The 17,759-nt window shown below is 39.5% G+C and overlaps 2 protein-coding genes and 1 long non-coding RNA gene across 4 annotated transcripts; 2 read left to right on the top strand and 1 right to left on the bottom strand.

The window, feature by feature from the left end:
* The first annotated feature begins 2,750 nt into the window (after positions 1 to 2,750).
* On the top strand, positions 2,751 to 7,037 carry LOC133851350 (cellulose synthase-like protein D5). Its single transcript, XM_062287724.1, has 3 exons — positions 2,751 to 3,926; positions 4,203 to 5,007; positions 5,094 to 7,037. Exons 1-3 carry the CDS (start codon positions 2,971 to 2,973, stop codon positions 6,870 to 6,872), a joined length of 3,540 nt encoding a protein of 1,179 aa, XP_062143708.1. The 5' UTR covers positions 2,751 to 2,970; the 3' UTR covers positions 6,873 to 7,037.
* A 3,111-nt stretch (positions 7,038 to 10,148) lies between these two features.
* On the bottom strand, positions 10,149 to 13,450 carry LOC133851352 (probable galacturonosyltransferase-like 7). 2 transcript variants are annotated; one of them, XM_062287727.1, is made up of 2 exons: positions 11,852 to 13,450; positions 10,149 to 10,402 (listed from the first exon to the last, which is right to left on the bottom strand). In XM_062287727.1, exon 1 carries the CDS (start codon positions 12,965 to 12,967, stop codon positions 11,873 to 11,875), a length of 1,095 nt encoding a protein of 364 aa, XP_062143711.1. In that variant the 5' UTR covers positions 12,968 to 13,450; the 3' UTR covers positions 10,149 to 10,402; positions 11,852 to 11,872. The 2 variants fall into 2 exon arrangements, with proteins under 2 accessions (XP_062143711.1, XP_062143710.1); XM_062287726.1 differs by having other exon boundaries at positions 10,149 to 10,412; positions 11,852 to 13,449.
* Positions 10,350 to 17,242, top strand: LOC133851353 (uncharacterized). Its single transcript, XR_009895798.1, has 3 exons — positions 10,350 to 10,583; positions 13,573 to 13,660; positions 16,780 to 17,242. It is a non-coding gene; the product is annotated as an uncharacterized LOC133851353 (long non-coding RNA).
* The last annotated feature ends 517 nt before the right edge of the window (positions 17,243 to 17,759 follow it).

The raw sequence follows: 17,759 nt of genomic DNA, 5'->3' as shown, positions 1-17,759 counted from the left end.
GGTATTTAACGCTATTAATGCTACAAGGACTACACAAATTTTCTTTAAGTTATTTTAAAATTGATATTATTTTTAAAAATTATTATTGAATTAAAATTCATTAATCATATATTTAATGGTGATAGATGGATGCTAAGATCCCGTTTATATTTGCCTATAAAGACACATTACAATAGTTTGGGTACTAAGGCCCGTTTGTTTTTTTTAAAGAAAATTTGTTTTTTTTCGAGAAAAATGGAATTTGATTAATCCAACTTATAAAACTTTGGAACAATTAGAAATTAACAAAATAGAAGCCATTCATTTTGAACAACAAAAAGCGATTGATCAAATCCGACAATGGGTTTTTCCGACAATCCTTACAAGAAGCTCTAAGAAACTTTGAATAGAAGAACTTAGAACTAATGGACAAAGAAATATTAAGTACCACCCCCTCCAGCAGGGACGGAGCCAGAAGTTCTTATGGGCAGAGGCCGGTGGTAAAAAAAAATTATTGGTAGGGGCTAATAGGCTAAATTTTTAGTTTTTTAGCTTATATATATATATATTTTTGAGATTTTTTTTTTTTAACCTAAGAAATTTTTTTTTTCAAGGAAATTGGGTGGGGGGGGGGGGGGGGGGGGCATGGCCCCTGCCAGCCCCCCCCTCCCTCCGTCTCTGCCCTCCAGCACATCAGTACAATTACAAATAGAATAGCCTATTTACACGTAGGAAAATGATTTTTACACAATTTAAATGCATAACTCTTACATAACCTATAAATACATTGGTGGAACTCACCATGCATAGGTCTCATCGATATGTCTTGAATTGTGTAAAAGTTGTACAACAAACACATCTTAAGGAAGTGATCCCCTTACAATCTCTCTCACATTGTGTGTGACCCATGCATGTGAATCTCACCCGATGTGAAAGGAGATTGTGTGGGAGTTGTAAGAGAATCATTTTTCTAATGGTAACGAGGGACCTTCTATGATAAATGATCATAGAATGAATACAAAAAATGAAGAGATATTTTAATCTTTATTTTTTGTTTGTTTGCAACCCTCAAAATAGTTAAAAAAAAATAAAAATTAGCGTTTGGATAGAAAGGAAAATTATCAAATATTTCTTATATTTTCATATAATTATATTAAGGGTAAATGTATGATAAATTCATGAGTAAATGCGCGATTTGAATTCACCCATTCACCTTTTAATTTTGAAAATTAGATGACTAAATTTTTTGATTGTTCACAACAGATCCCTCTTCATCAACCTTTAAAAGTCTTCTTCAACCTCTTCATCTTCTTCTTCAACCTCTTTCTAGGCCCTCCATTTCCTTTCCTCCCCTATTTCCATCCAACCTCATTCCATCCAACCTCATTCCTTGCTGTGCTTACACCATCCTTAATTTTTCCTCCACCCTCTTCCTTTTCGTCATTTTTCCCATGGAATTGGCTATTTTATCAAACCAACTCAATGATCATCCGGTGACAGTTTTCCTTTGGATGGCAGTTCTGTTTGGTTTTCTCCTGTGTGTTTATGGCAATTTGCTCTATGATTAAATTATTCTAGTCATTGCTTTTAGCTCAAAATTTGTGACCGACTCCCGGCTCAAGTAAAGTTTTATATCAATACAACGGCATCATTTTGGTTGGATAGGATTTATTTGTAGCAACTGTTTGTATTGATTTGAGTTTATTTGGCTTAGTTTGAGTATACACCTTTGTGTTAGTGTCTTATGTATACCTATATGGTGGTTTGATGTACCCTTTTTAATTATTAATGAAAGTTTGCCTTTCATCCTCAATAAAATAAAATAAAATGGAGAGGAAAAGATGGAGGAGCCCAAAATGATCAAAACCAAACCCAAAGGACACCTACTATATAAATCAAAGTGGATTTTTTTTTTCTTAGGCAATCAAAATGGATCCATATTGGCCCATAGCAAAATCAAAACGCCCAATGGAAGCATCTATGAACTAAAAAAAAAAAAGTTTATATAAGTTTTTAACAAATTGATAGGAAAGTCTACATGACACTTACCGCATCAATTATTAAATAATTAAATTTATCTGTCAAATTTTGTTACTTAAATTTTTTTTCACCCATATTATGCGAAGTGATACTCACGTGAACTGTTATGTAAATTTGTAAGAAAAATTATAATATCAAATGCTCAAACATTTTTCAAAAAAAGATATAAAAAAGAAAAAAAAAAGCATAGGAAAAAGAAAGTACCCATACTAAAATTATTTCAATATTGTTCAAGATCCATTTGTAGATTCTTGAATAAAGTCTCACCCAAGAAAAAAAAAATCCGAAAATTTATTAACTAAAACAAGTCATACATCATAAAATTTGAATTTTAAAACCAAAAAGGATAGACTTTAGGGAGGAAGGTGTTAAAAATATGAACTTTATTTGCTTAAGTCCAGATCCAAATGATTAATAAATGCATGGGGAGCAAAAGTAACCCTACAAACACAATAAATAATATATATATGTAAGCATCTCAGCCATCTGCCCCTTTTTAAAACTTTTAGTTTATTCGACCGTTGAAGTTGGGAAGCCCATAGCTTTTTTGACTTTTTTCTTCCAACGTGGACTGGCCGTTTCAGTTAAAAAGCAACCGCAGGATCTATCCTAATCCACGGTCCAAATCGTCCGACCGTTGAAAATTTAATCCTTTCTCACAAACCCCAAGAACCCATTTGTCACTCGCAATTCAAATTCGACCGTTGCACTAAAGTGCTTCTTCTTCTTTTTCTTCTTACTCATAGTCTCTCGTCCTCAAGTCTCTCAGCTACCTCTGCTGTTCACCGCCTTTCACTTCAAAATCGAAAATTTTGAGTTTTTTGCCTTATGGGTATTTGAGGTTTTCTCTTTCTCTCCTTCCTTTTTGTCCATTTGTGTGCTTTCTTTCATATCCCAGTTGCATTTTTCTCTTTCTTTCCCGGAAAGTGAAAGGGAAAACTTGACAATAAAATGGTGAAATCGGCTTCGTCGCCGTCTTCCTCTCCGGTGACCATTACGGTGTCGTCCGGAGGAAAAGTGGGAGGGATCAGAAGCATGGGGTTAACCAGTCCGGTACCGCGTGCTTCGGTCTCGAACAACCCCAATTCGCCTCTCAGTAGCCGAGCAAACCGACGGCTTTCGAGCGGCGGAATGTACAGTTCGATGTCAAAGGACGAGACCACCACGGAGGAGGTGAACTCGGAGTATGTGAGTTACACAGTGCATATGCCTCCCACCCCTGATCACCAGCCCATGTCAGCCTCTCAGACGAGTCTCACCGGAGATGGAAAGAGTGCTGAAAAGCCCGAGAGGAGCTTCATTTCGGGTACTATTTTTACCGGCGGGTACAATTCGGTGACCCGTGGGCATGTGATTGAGTGCTCGACGGACGGGGCTGAGCCGGTGGTGAAACCAGGACTAATTTGTGGGATGAAGGGTTGTGACGAGAAGGCGATTCAAGGGAAGGAATCAAAGCGGGGTTTGTGTGAATGCGGGTTCAAGATTTGCCGGGATTGTTACTTGGATTGTGTGGGAAGTGGAGGAGGGAGGTGTCCTGGCTGCAAAGAGCCTTATAAGGATGCCAGCGATGACGAAGAAGAAGAAGATGAGGACGATGAGCCCGGGTCTGAAGCAGAGGACCAGGCCTTGCCATTACCTTCTATGGCCGAGTTCAAGCTTGACAAGCGGCTTTCCCTTGTGAAATCGTTTAAGGCACAACAAAACCATCCGCCGGATTTCGATCATGCCCGGTGGCTGTTTGAGACAAAGGGGACGTACGGGTATGGGAACGCGGTGTGGCCTAAAGATGAGTACGGGTTCGGATCTGGGGCTAATGGGTTTGAACACCCTCCGGACTTTGGAGAGAGAAGCAGGAGGCCTTTGACAAGGAAAGTTGGGATTTCTGCTGCAATTCTCAGTCCATACAGGTAACTTTAACTCAAGTATAATTTTTTGCAATGTAAATGTCAATTAGTATTAGAAGATGGGTGATCAATTTTTTGCTAGTGACCAATTCAATTCCTGTATGTTCAACGGTTCTTGATTCATAGATTGTTTCTTATGGTGATTGTTTCTGTCTGACTATTTTGTGCTATGGCTATTTGAATTGTTGGTTTGTTATTTATGCTTTTGCTAAGTTATTAGTTTTACTCGGTTGGTGATGGAAATCTGAATATCAAAAATTGGTATTTGTTTCTTTGCAGATTACTTATTCTCCTACGTCTTGTCGCCCTCGGATTCTTTCTTACATGGAGGATTCGACACCCTAACCACGATGCAATGTGGTTGTGGGGAATGTCCACTGTGTGTGAACTCTGGTTTGCTTTTTCATGGCTTCTGGATCAGCTCCCTAAGCTCTGCCCTGTAAACAGAGTCACTGACCTCTCTGTTCTTAAAGAACGATTCGAATCCCCGAACCTTCGCAACCCCAAAGGGCGGTCTGACCTTCCAGGAATTGATATATTTGTTTCTACAGCGGACCCTGAAAAAGAGCCCCCTCTTGTCACGGCAAACACCATTCTTTCCATACTTGCCGTTGATTATCCAGTGGAAAAGCTCGCGTGTTACTTGTCGGATGATGGTGGAGCTCTGCTGACATTTGAAGCACTTGCTGAGACTGCCAGCTTTGCAAGAATTTGGGTTCCTTTTTGTCGTAAACACGGGATACAACCGAGGAATCCTGAGGCGTATTTTGGGCAGAAGCGAGATTTTCTCAAGAACAAAGTACGACTTGATTTCGTAAGGGAGAGGAGGCGGGTGAAGAGAGAGTATGATGAATTCAAGGTGAGAATAAACTCCTTGCCGGAGTCTATAAGACGAAGATCTGATGCTTACAATGCTCACGAAGAGCTCCGAGCAAAGAAGAAACAGATGGAAATGGGGGGCAATCTTTCTGAACCCGTTAATGTTTCTAAGGCTATTTGGATGTCGGATGGTTCTCATTGGGCTGGAACATGGGCTTCAGCAGAGACAGAACACTCGAGAGGGGATCATGCTGGTGTTATTCAGGTAATTCTTCACATTAGATTTATACAATACTTGGTTTTTGAATTGCTCGTGATTTTCAAGCACTAAACTTTTGTCTTTCTCTACAGGCAATGCTAGCTCCACCAAGTGCAGAACCGGTTTATGGTGCTGAAGCAGATGGGGAGAATTTGATTGACACAACTGAAGTTGATATTAGATTGCCGATGCTGGTTTATGTGTCCCGTGAGAAGAGGCCGGGTTATGATCACAACAAGAAAGCTGGAGCCATGAATGCACTTGTGCGAACCAGTGCAATCATGTCAAATGGCCCATTCATTCTTAATCTTGACTGTGATCACTACATTTACAACTCCTTCGCTCTCAGGGAAGGAATGTGCTTTATGCTTGATAGGGGAGGTGATAGGATCTGTTACGTTCAATTCCCACAAAGGTTTGAGGGCATTGATCCAAATGACCGGTATGCAAATCACAATACAGTGTTCTTTGATGTAAGCATGAGAGCTCTGGATGGTATACAGGGTCCAATGTATGTAGGGACAGGCTGCATTTTCAGAAGAACTGCACTTTATGGGTTTAGTCCTCCTAGAGCCACAGAGCACCACGGGTGGTTTGGTAGAAGGAAAATTAAGTTGTTTTTAAGGAAGGCCAAGGTGGCAAAGAAGGAAGAGGATGAGATAGCTTTGCCCATCAATGAGGATTACAATGATGGTGATGAAGATGCAGATATTGAGTCCTTGCTTCTTCCGAAAAGGTTTGGTAACTCTAATTCTCTGGCTGCATCTATCCCAGTAGCAGAATACCAGGGAAGGTTGCTTCAAGATTTACAAGGAAAAGGCAAGCAAGGCAGGCCAGCCGGTTCTCTTGCCGTGCCTCGTGAACCTTTAGATGCTGCAACTGTGGCAGAGGCGATAAGTGTAATTTCTTGCTTCTATGAGGACAAAACTGAGTGGGGAAAAAGGGTAGGATGGATATATGGTTCTGTAACAGAAGATGTGGTAACTGGTTATAGAATGCACAATAGAGGGTGGAGATCAGTGTACTGTGTCACCAAACGGGATGCATTTAGAGGGACAGCTCCTATTAATCTGACAGACAGGCTACACCAAGTGCTTCGATGGGCAACAGGGTCTGTTGAGATTTTCTTCTCAAGAAACAATGCATTATTCGCGAGTCCGCGAATGAAGTTCTTGCAGAGGGTTGCATATTTCAATGTGGGAATGTACCCTTTCACATCCTTGTTTCTCATAGTCTATTGCTTTTTGCCTGCAGTTTCTCTATTTTCTGGGCAGTTCATAGTCCAATCCCTCAGTGTGACCTTTCTAGTGTTCTTGTTGGCCATCACCCTCACTTTGTGCATGCTTGCAATTCTTGAAATCAAATGGTCAGGTATCACTCTCCATGATTGGTGGCGAAATGAACAGTTTTGGTTGATCGGCGGAACAAGTGCCCATCCTGCTGCCGTGCTACAAGGATTGTTGAAGGTTATAGCAGGAGTTGACATCTCATTCACATTGACCTCTAAGGCCAACACTCCTGAAGAGGGAGATGACGAATTTGCAGATCTATATGAGGTTAAGTGGAGCTTCTTAATGATCCCTCCAATCACAATCATAATGGTGAACATGATTGCAATTGCTGTTGGAGCAGCCAGGACAATGTACAGCCCGTTCCCTCAGTGGAGCAAGCTCCTTGGAGGGGTGTTCTTCAGCTTCTGGGTGTTGTGCCATCTCTATCCATTTGCAAAGGGGTTGATGGGAAGGAGGGGAAGGGTTCCGACCATTGTCTTTGTCTGGTCTGGATTGCTCTCCATCATTATTTCTTTGCTTTGGGTGTATATTAGCCCTCCCTCTGCCACACAGGATTACATGAAGTTCGATTTTCCTTGAATGTCCCTTGGCAGCTGTAAATTCAGTTACAGCCAACAGAAATGAAGTTCCTCAGCTTCATGTTGTAGTTACTAGTTTTGTTGTTTTCACATTGAATTGTATTGGCTTGCACTCTGAATTATTGTTATTATTATTTTTTGTTTACTACTCCTTTGTAGTTTTGAATGTTGTAGTGGGTTGCCCCTTTCATATTTCAAGGAGCTTCTGTTGTTGAAATCTGTGATTTAAACACTCTTCAAAAAGCATTAACATATGATTTATGTTCTGAGACTGATTTGACAGACAATTGACAGAGCTGGAAGCTTCATATAAATTGTTTTCCTGAATCTTCAAGAAGTTCCTTTCAAGAACCAGGCTATGACTCTGTACTTCTTTTCCAATGGTAAAAAATTTCCACATTTGTATACTGCCCATAAATAAGTCTTGCTCAAGCATTGTCCTGTCCTCTGTTTTGTTGCAAATAGCTTTTGTGTGTGTGTATGAATTTTGGAAAGTTATTTTTGGGTGAAAATCCAAATGGGCTTCGTGACAATTGCATTAATTGTTGATAAGATCCATCTTATCAACAATTTCATCATACATCTTGCTTCGTTAATGTCCCACGTAACTATTAGGAGCCACAGGCGCAAGTCCTCCAGAAAATGCAGTTTGCTAGCCTTTTATCATTCGAGATTATGCAGGATTAATACACAAACGAAAGATCCTCTTTTGCAGGTCTTATCTTTAGGAGGTCTTCCTCCATGAGCAGGTTTTTTTTGAAAAACTTCATTTATTCTGGTGCATGGCAAGCAGGTCTATATTCTGGGCAGAGGCTGAAGTGTCCCCTCCAAAGTCAGAGTTTCATATTGTTGCTGAGATTTTAGAGATGGTCCCCTTGATCACGATCATGATGGAGGTGCATTGTTGTATCGGAGTGGGATTAGCAAAGGAGATGCATGTGTTGTTTGTCTTACTTGGCGATACCAGCTGCAATGGCCCAAAAGCTTCAAGTCTATTTCTTTGCTTTCTAACTCGGGACGTTTCTATCATATCCCATCATCCCTTTCATATTTATTTCTGGCCTCACTTGCCAAACCCGTGGTTTTCAACTCATTGGCATTGTTTGATGCAAACAAGTTTTACGTGTTGGAGCACATTGGTAGGCTACAATAGATTGGGAGTTTAGGAGGAGGGTCCGTGGGCCCACCTGCCCCGGCTAAGTGAGCCCGACACCTTAGGCTACCAAGGACAAGTGGCTCTCGCAGCTTCATTATCTTAAGCTACTCAAATTTTTTTTAAAATTCGAACAGCCTTACTTGCCAAACCTGTAGTTTTCAACTCAATGGCATTGTTTGATGCAAACAAGTTTTACCTGTTGGAGCACATTGGTAGGCTACAATAGATTGGGAGTTTAGAGGGTCTGTGGGCCCACCTGCCTCGGCTAAGTGAGCCCGACACCTTAGGCTACCAAGGACAAGTGGCTCTCGTAGCTTCATTATCTTAAGCTACTCAAATTTTTTAAAAATTCGAACAGCCTAATTTCAAATAATCATTCTCTAGTACTTCACTTGAAGAAGTTTTGACAGATAATTTGCGCCAACAGTCAGAAGAACTTATAGGTTATAAAAGTTGCACCTAGTATCCCGACTTTTTATCTCGGCGAGCTATGTGACGTCTCACATCGCTTGGGAATGGGGATGTGCTTATATGTATAAACACACCATTCTTAACACAACACATTTTAAAGCCGTGATGACCATGAACCTATCAGAACTCTACAGTTAAGCGTGCTTCTGTGAAAGTAGTACCAAGATGGGTGACCTCCAGGGAAGCTTGGTTCAGAGAAGCCAAAAGCGAACAATATTGTGTCGTTTGGGGTGGGCCGTTACAAGCTAACTCTTAGGCTACCAGAATTTTATAAAAAATTCAAACAGCTTAATTCTATAGAATCCTCTTTCGGCTAATGCGTCACTTTAGGAAATTTCGACAAATAACTTGTGCCAACCGTAAGAAGAACTTATATGCTATAAAAGTTGTACCTAATATCCTAACTTTGTATTTTGGCTAGCTAACTCTTAGGTTACCCGAATTTTATAAAAAAATCAAACAGCTTGATTCTATGGAATCTTCGTTCGGCTCCGGTGCCTCACTTTAAGAAATTTCAACAGATAACTTGCGCCAACAGTAAGAAAAATTTATAGGCTATAAAAGTTGCACCTAGTATCCTATCTTGGTATCTTAGCCAGCTAACTCTTATTGACTTCATACATAGTCCGGAGAATTTACGGTTGAAGAGTACATAGTCTAGCGCAGCCAAATGCTGCTTTTATGCCCTACAAAATAGTCAGATTTAAGCCCCTTTCCTTTGGTTTTAGAATTTGATCCGCCTAAAAATTTATTCGGATTTGGGTATGCTTAACTGTCATTAGCAAGCTCAACCATTACAACCAATGGATGTTAGCTGGGTCAACGTCCACAGCACATTTTTCTTAGGTACTTTTCGGGCATTTATGTGGGTAGTCCTACGAAAAAAGGAGCAGAGAGCTGCCCTTAGACAGTTAGACTATTAGGTTGGGCAAGCAACCTTAAAAATGTGGGACGACTTTGATATATACGTTCAAAGATACATGTAATTTAGAGGACAATTTTTTGGTGGCGGACCAATAGATCGTTAATGCATGGTCCCTCAACCTCGGATCAACTCGCCGGCTGTTTCTGGCTGTTAATCCATGTGCTTCCCCCTTTTTCTTCTTTTGTTCCTTTCCTCACATGCTACAACAACTTGTATATGTTAATTTAGACCCATAAAGCTCAAACGGGGATGGATACTTCTTCTGTTGGTCCCTTAACTCTTTAATCATGATAATTACAGCTACCATTAGAAGACGAAGAAAAAATGTTAATTATAGCTACGTCCGTCAAAGTTTTTGTTTTCTTTCGTTTTCTCTTCTCAAATGAAATAAAATAACAAACAAACCATATGACCCACCCTTTAATAGGCAGCTTGAGACACCGACACCACGGACATTCCATGAGGTCCAAACTTTCTGTTTATATTGAAGGGCAGGTGTATATATAGATTATATATGTTATTTAGTAAATAAAGGGTATAAGTAGAATAATTGGTGAACAGTATGTATGAAGGCACGGCATACTACATGTGGACCAACTGATTGCTAAGGGGTTAAGCGTCTACGGCCGGTGTACCTCTCGGTACCTTTGAATGATATATTTTAGCCATTTTATTACGCAATCATTTTTATTCACCTTCAAGTTGTTTTTACCATGCCGAAAGAGTTGTTAAAAAAAGAATCTGGATTATCACATATGAAGCAAGCACCGGCCAATTCCATCCACATGAATAACCTACTCTCTCCTACCCAAAAATTACACATATTTGAGGTGGGTGGGTGGGGGGGAGGGAAAGAATCTACTCACTCGTTCGCTGTCTTTCTCGCGTGCTTCAATTTACATTACCGGTTTTCGACTATCAAACTGCTCTGCCTGTCGGTCGGCCTCCCGCTTCCATTGCCAATTTGCCCACCTCTCTTCTACAACAAGCTAGCCATACCAAATGATTAAAAAAAAAAAAAAAAAAAAAATTGCATTAGCAAATGATTAGAATAATTGCGACAGCAAAGCTGTCAATGTCAGTCAGACTGATCTTTTATGATTTCCACCACCCAAATTGTGTAGGCCCCTGGCCCCTGGCCCCAGCCCCAACGAACGAAGGTAAAACATTTTATTTTATTTTATTTGAATGTGAACGAGAAGTTTCCAGCATATATAGAGACTATACTTAGTAAGCCAGAACATATTTTAACTACAGAAGATTAATATAGAACAATCTAATCATAAGAGCAGAGTGACCACATGTAAGACCCTGATTCTACGAAGCCCCAGGCCACAAGCCACGTGTGATGCCAGGGCCAAAGGAATCGGTCCCCCGTACCCCGCCTACTTTGGACACATCCTACGTAACAATGACATCTGGGTCCCTCCCCGATGCCACCATTAAGTTTATCCACAATTACTAGTTAATCTCCTTTGGTTGGGATAAATTAATTATAGATCTTTTATACAAATCCAATTCTTAAAAGTGAAAGAGAATAAGGGATTGCCAGCAAAGTGCGCAACGGGACACGGCGGGAGGGTAGCTCACAAGTCTTCCGCCAATGCCACCGCAGCGCACATGTTGCCTCATGAAGCTCGTGGCCTTGCCCTCCCACACTATTAGATTCTTCGAATTTGCCCTGTTTCCCTAATTTGGCTCTCCAGCCGACACCCACCCACAACAAGGATATCGACAACTTCGGGGGCAATTTTTTAACATAGAAATGTTCTCTCCTGTTTGTATCAGTTATTAACCGTATCTTCCACGCTAAACAAAATAGGAGAAGTGAAGAAATAGAGCTATACCCACCCATAGGGGCCTTCCACAATCCACACACTCATTCAATGCTAGCCCAAACCCCAACAAGCTTGTCAAGAGCAGTTTTAAGGAAGAGCCTAGAAAGAGAGGAAACTCAAAAGAACAAGAGGATGCTTGCTTAATAATTTTATGTTTAAGGATATTAAAAGTGCAATTTGGTCATTTATGTTGTCTCCACTACCACGTGCAATATCAGCCTCCATTGCAGGACAGCTTTTCTTCAACTTCTTTCATACAGCGGCTCTGTTTGGTTGGCTCTACAATCAAAAATGACCACGATGCTACACGAAATCTAAAACTGAGTCTCTATACATGATACAATAACAAATTGAATATCCATTTTTTTTGTTTTATTTTCAGATGCAGGAATAATAGAATAGAGTACAAATTTCCTGAGAAATGGGCTAATAGTAGTAACACTAAATAAAAATAAAAATCAATAAGAGGAAGAAAATTTTCGTAGAGGTCATGGTCAAAAGAAGAAAACACAAAATAATGAAGAAAAAAAATGGAAAATCAGAAGGGAACAAAAGAAGTGACAAAACAGTCCTGGTGGGGGGGAATTTACCGGCTGAGTGGTAATTTTTGTTCACTGAGAGTGTCCGTACAAGTCGTAGGGTACCCATAGAGCGTCCAGCGGGCAGGGCTGCTTGGAGTCGAGCCTGAGCCAGGGCTTGCCGCTACCGGACCAATGCAGGAGGCTAACCGGACCGGGGTGGAGGTCACGACAGCTGCCCCTCACGTTATCGCCACCTAACCCGTGCTGGTTCCACCGGTGCTCGATGGGAGCCACGTGTCCCGCGAAGACCAGCAGAAACGGCGGGAGAGACCCGAGCTCGTAGATCCGGTGGCTCTTCTGGATCTCCATCCACCGCTCGATCCGACTCGTGTACCCGACCCGCCTCCACCGCACCAGATCTATCACCATCACGCCGGTGTTGAAGTAGCACGGTTTCCGGCCCTTGAACGCGCCGGAGAGTCGCCGGTTCGACCAGAACCCCGCCGTGAAGTACTTTGTGAAGTTGGCGTGGCAGTACTCCGGCGCTCCGATCGTTCTGGAGCCGAGCCTCGTGGTCCAGAGCTTGGAGATATCATCGACAACGACGAGATCAGAGTCCAGGTATATCACTCTCCGCACGCAGGGCTCGAGCAGATCCGCCAAGTAATTCCTCGCGTAGTTCAACGGCTGCTCGAGCGCTTGCCTCACCGACGTCGAGATTAGTCCCCGCACGATCTCCGGGTCGAAGTAGTACACCTTGAACTTCAGCTGAGGGAAAGTGGATCTCACAAGGGTTTCCAGATTCGTCTCCGAGACCAGAAAGTGGAAGAAGATGCTCTCCGGGCAACGCGAGTGCTGAAGGATCGAATGGACGGCGGCGATCGAGCCACGGAGGTACTCCACGTCGAGCGTGATCGCCACGTGCACCAAATTCGGATCGCAGACCTCAGTTCCGGAGCCGACGGAGCCGCATTCATCGGCATTGTGAAATGCGGGGGCTTTTCGAAAAGAAAAGTGGCCGAAGGAATCGGAGGTGGACTCATGAACCGGTAACCGGAGGTAGCTGTCGAGATGAGACGATCGGATGGCCTCGGCGGGAGGAAATGACTGGAGAGAAGGCGAGAGGACGATCATGACCATTGCTGCTGAGAAGAAGCCGGAGAACCTCATAATCCAGAGCATCATCCCCCTGTAAATCCCCCTCCGCTTCTTCTTCTTTGACTTGAAATCGAACCGATCTGCTAGAATCGACGAGAGGAACGCTAGGGTTCCCTTAAGGTCCGCCAGAGTTGTACCGAAAGAATAAGTGTTGGAAAAAAAATCCACGCACAGAGAAAGTTCTTGTTCTTCGATTCGGCTTTTGTTCTTTTTCTATCAATCAATCAAAGTAAGGATGCCGTGGGAACGAAGCGAAGAAGAAGAAGAAGAAGAAGAATAGAAGAATAAACCTCCCTGAGCCCCAACGAGGGCGCAGGATAAGAGCCTTTCGCTACAATGCGCCGCCTCAGCCTCTCTCTACTCTCTCTTCTCCCCTCACTCTCTCTGCTTGCTCCAGAAGGTGAAGCTCTAGAGAGAGATTGACAGACAGAGAGAGAGAGAGAGAGAAAGGGAAAGACCTTTCCTTTCCAGCTTTGCGTTTTCCACCATAGAAATCCACGGCCAAACATAATTATACGATTTTCAAGGGTTAATATTTATATAAATAAAAAAGGATCCCAATTTTTTTTTTTAAACAAATAATAATAATAATAATACTTTTGTAATATACAATGCGTATGCTATTGTGGCAGAGCCTTGTAGAAGGAAAGGACCAGCTGTCCCTGTCTTCTATCACAATGACGATTGCGTCCCCGGCATCTACTGAACCTGCACTTGGAGGTATGTACACGTCACTCTTTCTCTAGTGTTTATTGTTTAGTGACTGGGTCAAACCCAAAACCAAACCCGCCCGGTTTGGTTGAGACCCGCCCGATTGCCTTCGTGTCTCACTTTTTGCCGTCATAAATATTTGAGAAATACTAGAGTATTTTTGAGTTTTTTTTGTGTTTACATCTGAAATTATATTTATGTCTTTTTAAATAATATAAATGTAATTTTTTAATTAAAAAAATTACATTTATATCATTTTAAATATATAAAAAAAAAAATACATAAGAGATGCTATAACATTTTTATATATATATTTACCTTATTAAGATGGGGCTGGCTATGGGCAGTCCATTATTATATGCCACCTGAAAAAGAAAAAAATGATAATTCACAGACTTCTTGTGAACTTTTTTCGCTTTTGGGGTAAAAGCTGAACTTTATCAATTATCAAATAAAGATGGAACGCTGAAGGTGCTCATGACTTTTTTTTATATTCATTATTTTCATTATTTCTTTCATTTTCGTGGTAGGTGTGTGATTTGATCATTTCTTGAAAAGTATTTTTTTTTAGTTTAAAATAATGTTTTAATGTGATATAATAAGAAGTAATATTACCCTTCAAAAAAAAAAAAAGTAATATTTTAATTTTTTTAGAATTTATAATATTTTTATAAAATACATGTGCTTATTTCGAGAAAACGTATGCATAATATGCAAAACTCACTTCTTATTGATAAAATCTTTTCTATAAAAAAAATAAAAAATAAAAAAATAAAAATGTACTAGTAATCTTCTATAATTTTTTTTATATCACCTTAGACAAATTCTAACAAACTTACCACGTTTTGAGTTATTTATTAATAATTTTGAAAAAAAAAAAAGAAAAGTAAGTTTTTTCTCTTTAAAAAGAATGCTTTCAAAGATATTATCAATCATGGTTTGTATTTTTATATTTTTTTATTTTTTAAATATCTAAAGATTAATATCTAGGTCTACTTTAGCCGTTAGTGGGAATTAGTCTAATCTAGATAATATCTGTGTCTACACTTTGGCTATTGGTGGGAATCAGTCTTAAAAATGTCTATTTCACCGAAAGATATAGGAAGTGTATTTTTTTTCCTGAAACGACGTCGACTATAGCATGGTTATAGAAGCTGAGCTGACTGTAATTTGGAGCTGTATATTACACATCAGTAATGTTACCAACACTTTCGTGATTTTTAAAATTATTATTAAATTTTGAATAAATTATTATTAAAATTTGAACTAATAATAATTTTAAAAATCACATAAAAAAAAAAAAAAAAAAAAAAAAAAAAAAAAAATAAGATTTAAGTAGCATTTCTCATTACACCAGTAGTTAATATTGATCTCTTAAAATTTTGGAAACAAATATTTGTGCTATTATTTTCAGGAAATATCTTCTTTCCATAATTGCATTTTTTTGTCCGAATTATGAATTTAAATTGTACTTAGGACTGTGATTTATATGCGTGTGCGTGCCTCAAATCCTTTTTGGTTTATTCTATCATATTTATCAATTAAAATCGGTTTCGCCTTCAAGATTATTAGACCTAAAGTATAAACATATATTATACAAATAGGCATGCTAGGGTTTTATGGATAGAAATAACGATTAAAGAAAGAAAGTCGAGTGAGATATGTATGATTAAACATCAAGATCGATAATTTTAAACTAAGAAAAAAAGTGTAAAATAAGTCCAATTGCACCGATTTGTAATCAGCCTCATATGGTTATAAAAGTTGCTTAAAAATTCTTATGGTAAGCAAAAATTACAAATCACTTCTTATTCCAAACTTTCGTTTGAAAATTTCATGGAATTCATCATAGTATCACGTCAGAATTCATCATAGTTTCACATTAGCACCAATAATAATGTGACCTGTATCGCTCTATAGTAAAAAAAAATTAAGAAATTCAACATGGTGGATTTGGTAGGCCATGAAGGTGGTTCAACCGCCTTCTTTTGCTAAAACTGGGGGTGGCTAAACAACTCTCAAAAGCTTGCAGGTGGTTTGGCCACTCCCTCTAGTCGGCCAAGGTGAACACTTGCTAGTAGAACCTAAGACTTGATCTTAATACACTACATCTCGTTGATTAAGAGCCCTTGTGCATAGTAGTAAAAACTAGTGTTCATAAGCAAGAGAAAAGGTGAACACTGCAAAATTTGAAATTAAACCCAATGTCTTTATAGAAAAAGTTGGTGTTTAATTCACTGCGAAAAAAGACAAATGATCGAATTAGTGCTAGTCTAAAAGGTTGTGTGTGTGCGCGCGAGTGCGTGTGTATGCTCGAGCGTGTGAGCGTTTGTGCATGTGTGTGTGCATGAGCATCTCTAGGCCCTAGAAATATAGTTCACCTTTTGGTCTTAAGGATTTGTTTAATTCACTTCTGAGGTTTCATGTCAAAGCCTAACCCCCTCATTAAACCTAGGTCTTAATCTTGCTTATGAAATGTTACACACCTCATGGTTTAAATGCTTTACACTATGAATGCATGGTGTGTTTTGTTATTTTTGAAATCCATCCTATTTGAAACAACCTATGTATTTGATTACACACGTTGAACTTGGTTGGATGAGAAGAATATTCATTACATATCAAAAGTGTTGATATGTATTGTTTATTTTGCTAACTATCTTTGTGAACTTATCTGGGGTAGTATTGTTCATTTGTTTTTCTTTTCATATGCAATTTACATTTTGACATTTATTCATTCATTACGTGTCACGTTTTATATCCCTTTGTCCTTCATGACAAAAAGGGGTAGAACTTTTTTGTTGTTATACTTTGATGGTTAGCCAATGGGTTGCCTTAATATTTCCCAAATCTCAAGGTCATTTTGTTTGTGGTTTCAGAAAAAAGGTACAATATTCTTTTCTTTTCTTTTCTTTTTTTATTTGTATTTTTAGTTATTGATTTTGTCACCGAAATGCCAAGGGAGAGTTTGTGAAGTTTTAGTATTAGTTTATTTGGTGATCAAAATGATGTGTGTAAGTAAATTTAAACTTAGGTTTTTTGGTATTTTGATATGGAGTTGGTTTGTTAAAGAACTGAACTGGAGTCAGGAAGCCATCCTAACAAAACTTGTTACAGAGGACTTACAGAATGTGTTGTCATCAAGACGTCCTAACGCGAGGACTTCCAGAGAGCTTTGTCAGCAACCTGTCCTGGTGTCTTTGTTACTACATTGTCGAGACACAAGGAACCCTAAAGGCATCTTGACGGGGCTACTAATGTGTCATGATGCTGCTGCGTAATTTGCATGAGTTCGAAGGTTTTCCAACGTGCATATTAGGGTTTTCATCATTTTTTTTTATAAGAATTACTAAGCACAGGGTTTTCTTTGTAGTAGCAGTTTGATATTGAATGCTTAGCCTTTATGTGTCATTGTGTGACAAGAGAGTTTTTTTTAGTGAGATTTGCATTATAATCTCTTGGAGTGTTTTTTATTCAAACAACACCGTCAATCAACAACAACCTTAGTCTAATGGGAGTTTCGGTTTAAGGAGATCAAATAAAAGAATATCCAGAGGTTTTGGGAAAACTATTGTGGTAGGCCACGTGTTCAGTACATGGGATTTGTCATTTATGAAAGTTCTGTGAGTATGAACTACTTGTGAAGTTTTCATTTTTCTACAATAAATTGATTTATAAGGTTTGGCTGCCCCATAATGTTTTACCTTTAAAGAGTTCTTCAAAAGGTTTTACTTCGTCAACAAAACTCGTTTGTTGATTGTGTGATTGTTTATCTTTATCTTATGTGGTTTGATATATTCATCTTGCGTGTTGCATAATTTTTAATTAGGGTTTGTTGCAGCACATTACCTATTCACTCCCATTAGGCGATTGCTTTGGTGTCAAAACCGCTTTTCATGGCTTATTTGCAAGGACACGATGCTTGCTAGTGTTGTTGATCCGTCAAGTTAGATGCTCTGTCATGCTCACTCTTGCTGTTAGTCTTTTCGTACAAGTTGTCATCGTGCTAGGCCACACAATGCCACTCATTATGGACAATTTGACAGTCGTAAATCACATTCTTATTTATCAAACCACAATATCCATCTTTCCCTTGGCGGGTAACGCA

Source organism: Alnus glutinosa, chromosome 12, assembly GCF_958979055.1.
Source record: "Alnus glutinosa chromosome 12, dhAlnGlut1.1, whole genome shotgun sequence".
Lineage (NCBI taxonomy): Eukaryota > Viridiplantae > Streptophyta > Magnoliopsida > Fagales > Betulaceae > Alnus > Alnus glutinosa.
The sequence above is the reverse complement of the archived record's forward strand: the minus strand, read 5'-3'. Positions and strand labels throughout refer to the sequence as shown.

Coding starts and splice junctions, on each gene's coding strand:
- LOC133851350 (XM_062287724.1), top strand. CDS start 2,971: ATGGTGAAATCGGCTTCGTCGCCGTCTTCCTCTCCGGTGACCATTACG. Junction 3,927..4,202: donor GCAATTCTCAGTCCATACAG/GTAACTTTAACT, acceptor GTTTCTTTGCAG/ATTACTTATTCTCCTACGTC. Junction 5,008..5,093: donor ATCATGCTGGTGTTATTCAG/GTAATTCTTCAC, acceptor CTTTCTCTACAG/GCAATGCTAGCTCCACCAAG.
- LOC133851352 (XM_062287727.1), bottom strand. CDS start 12,967: ATGATGCTCTGGATTATGAGGTTCTCCGGCTTCTTCTCAGCAGCAATG.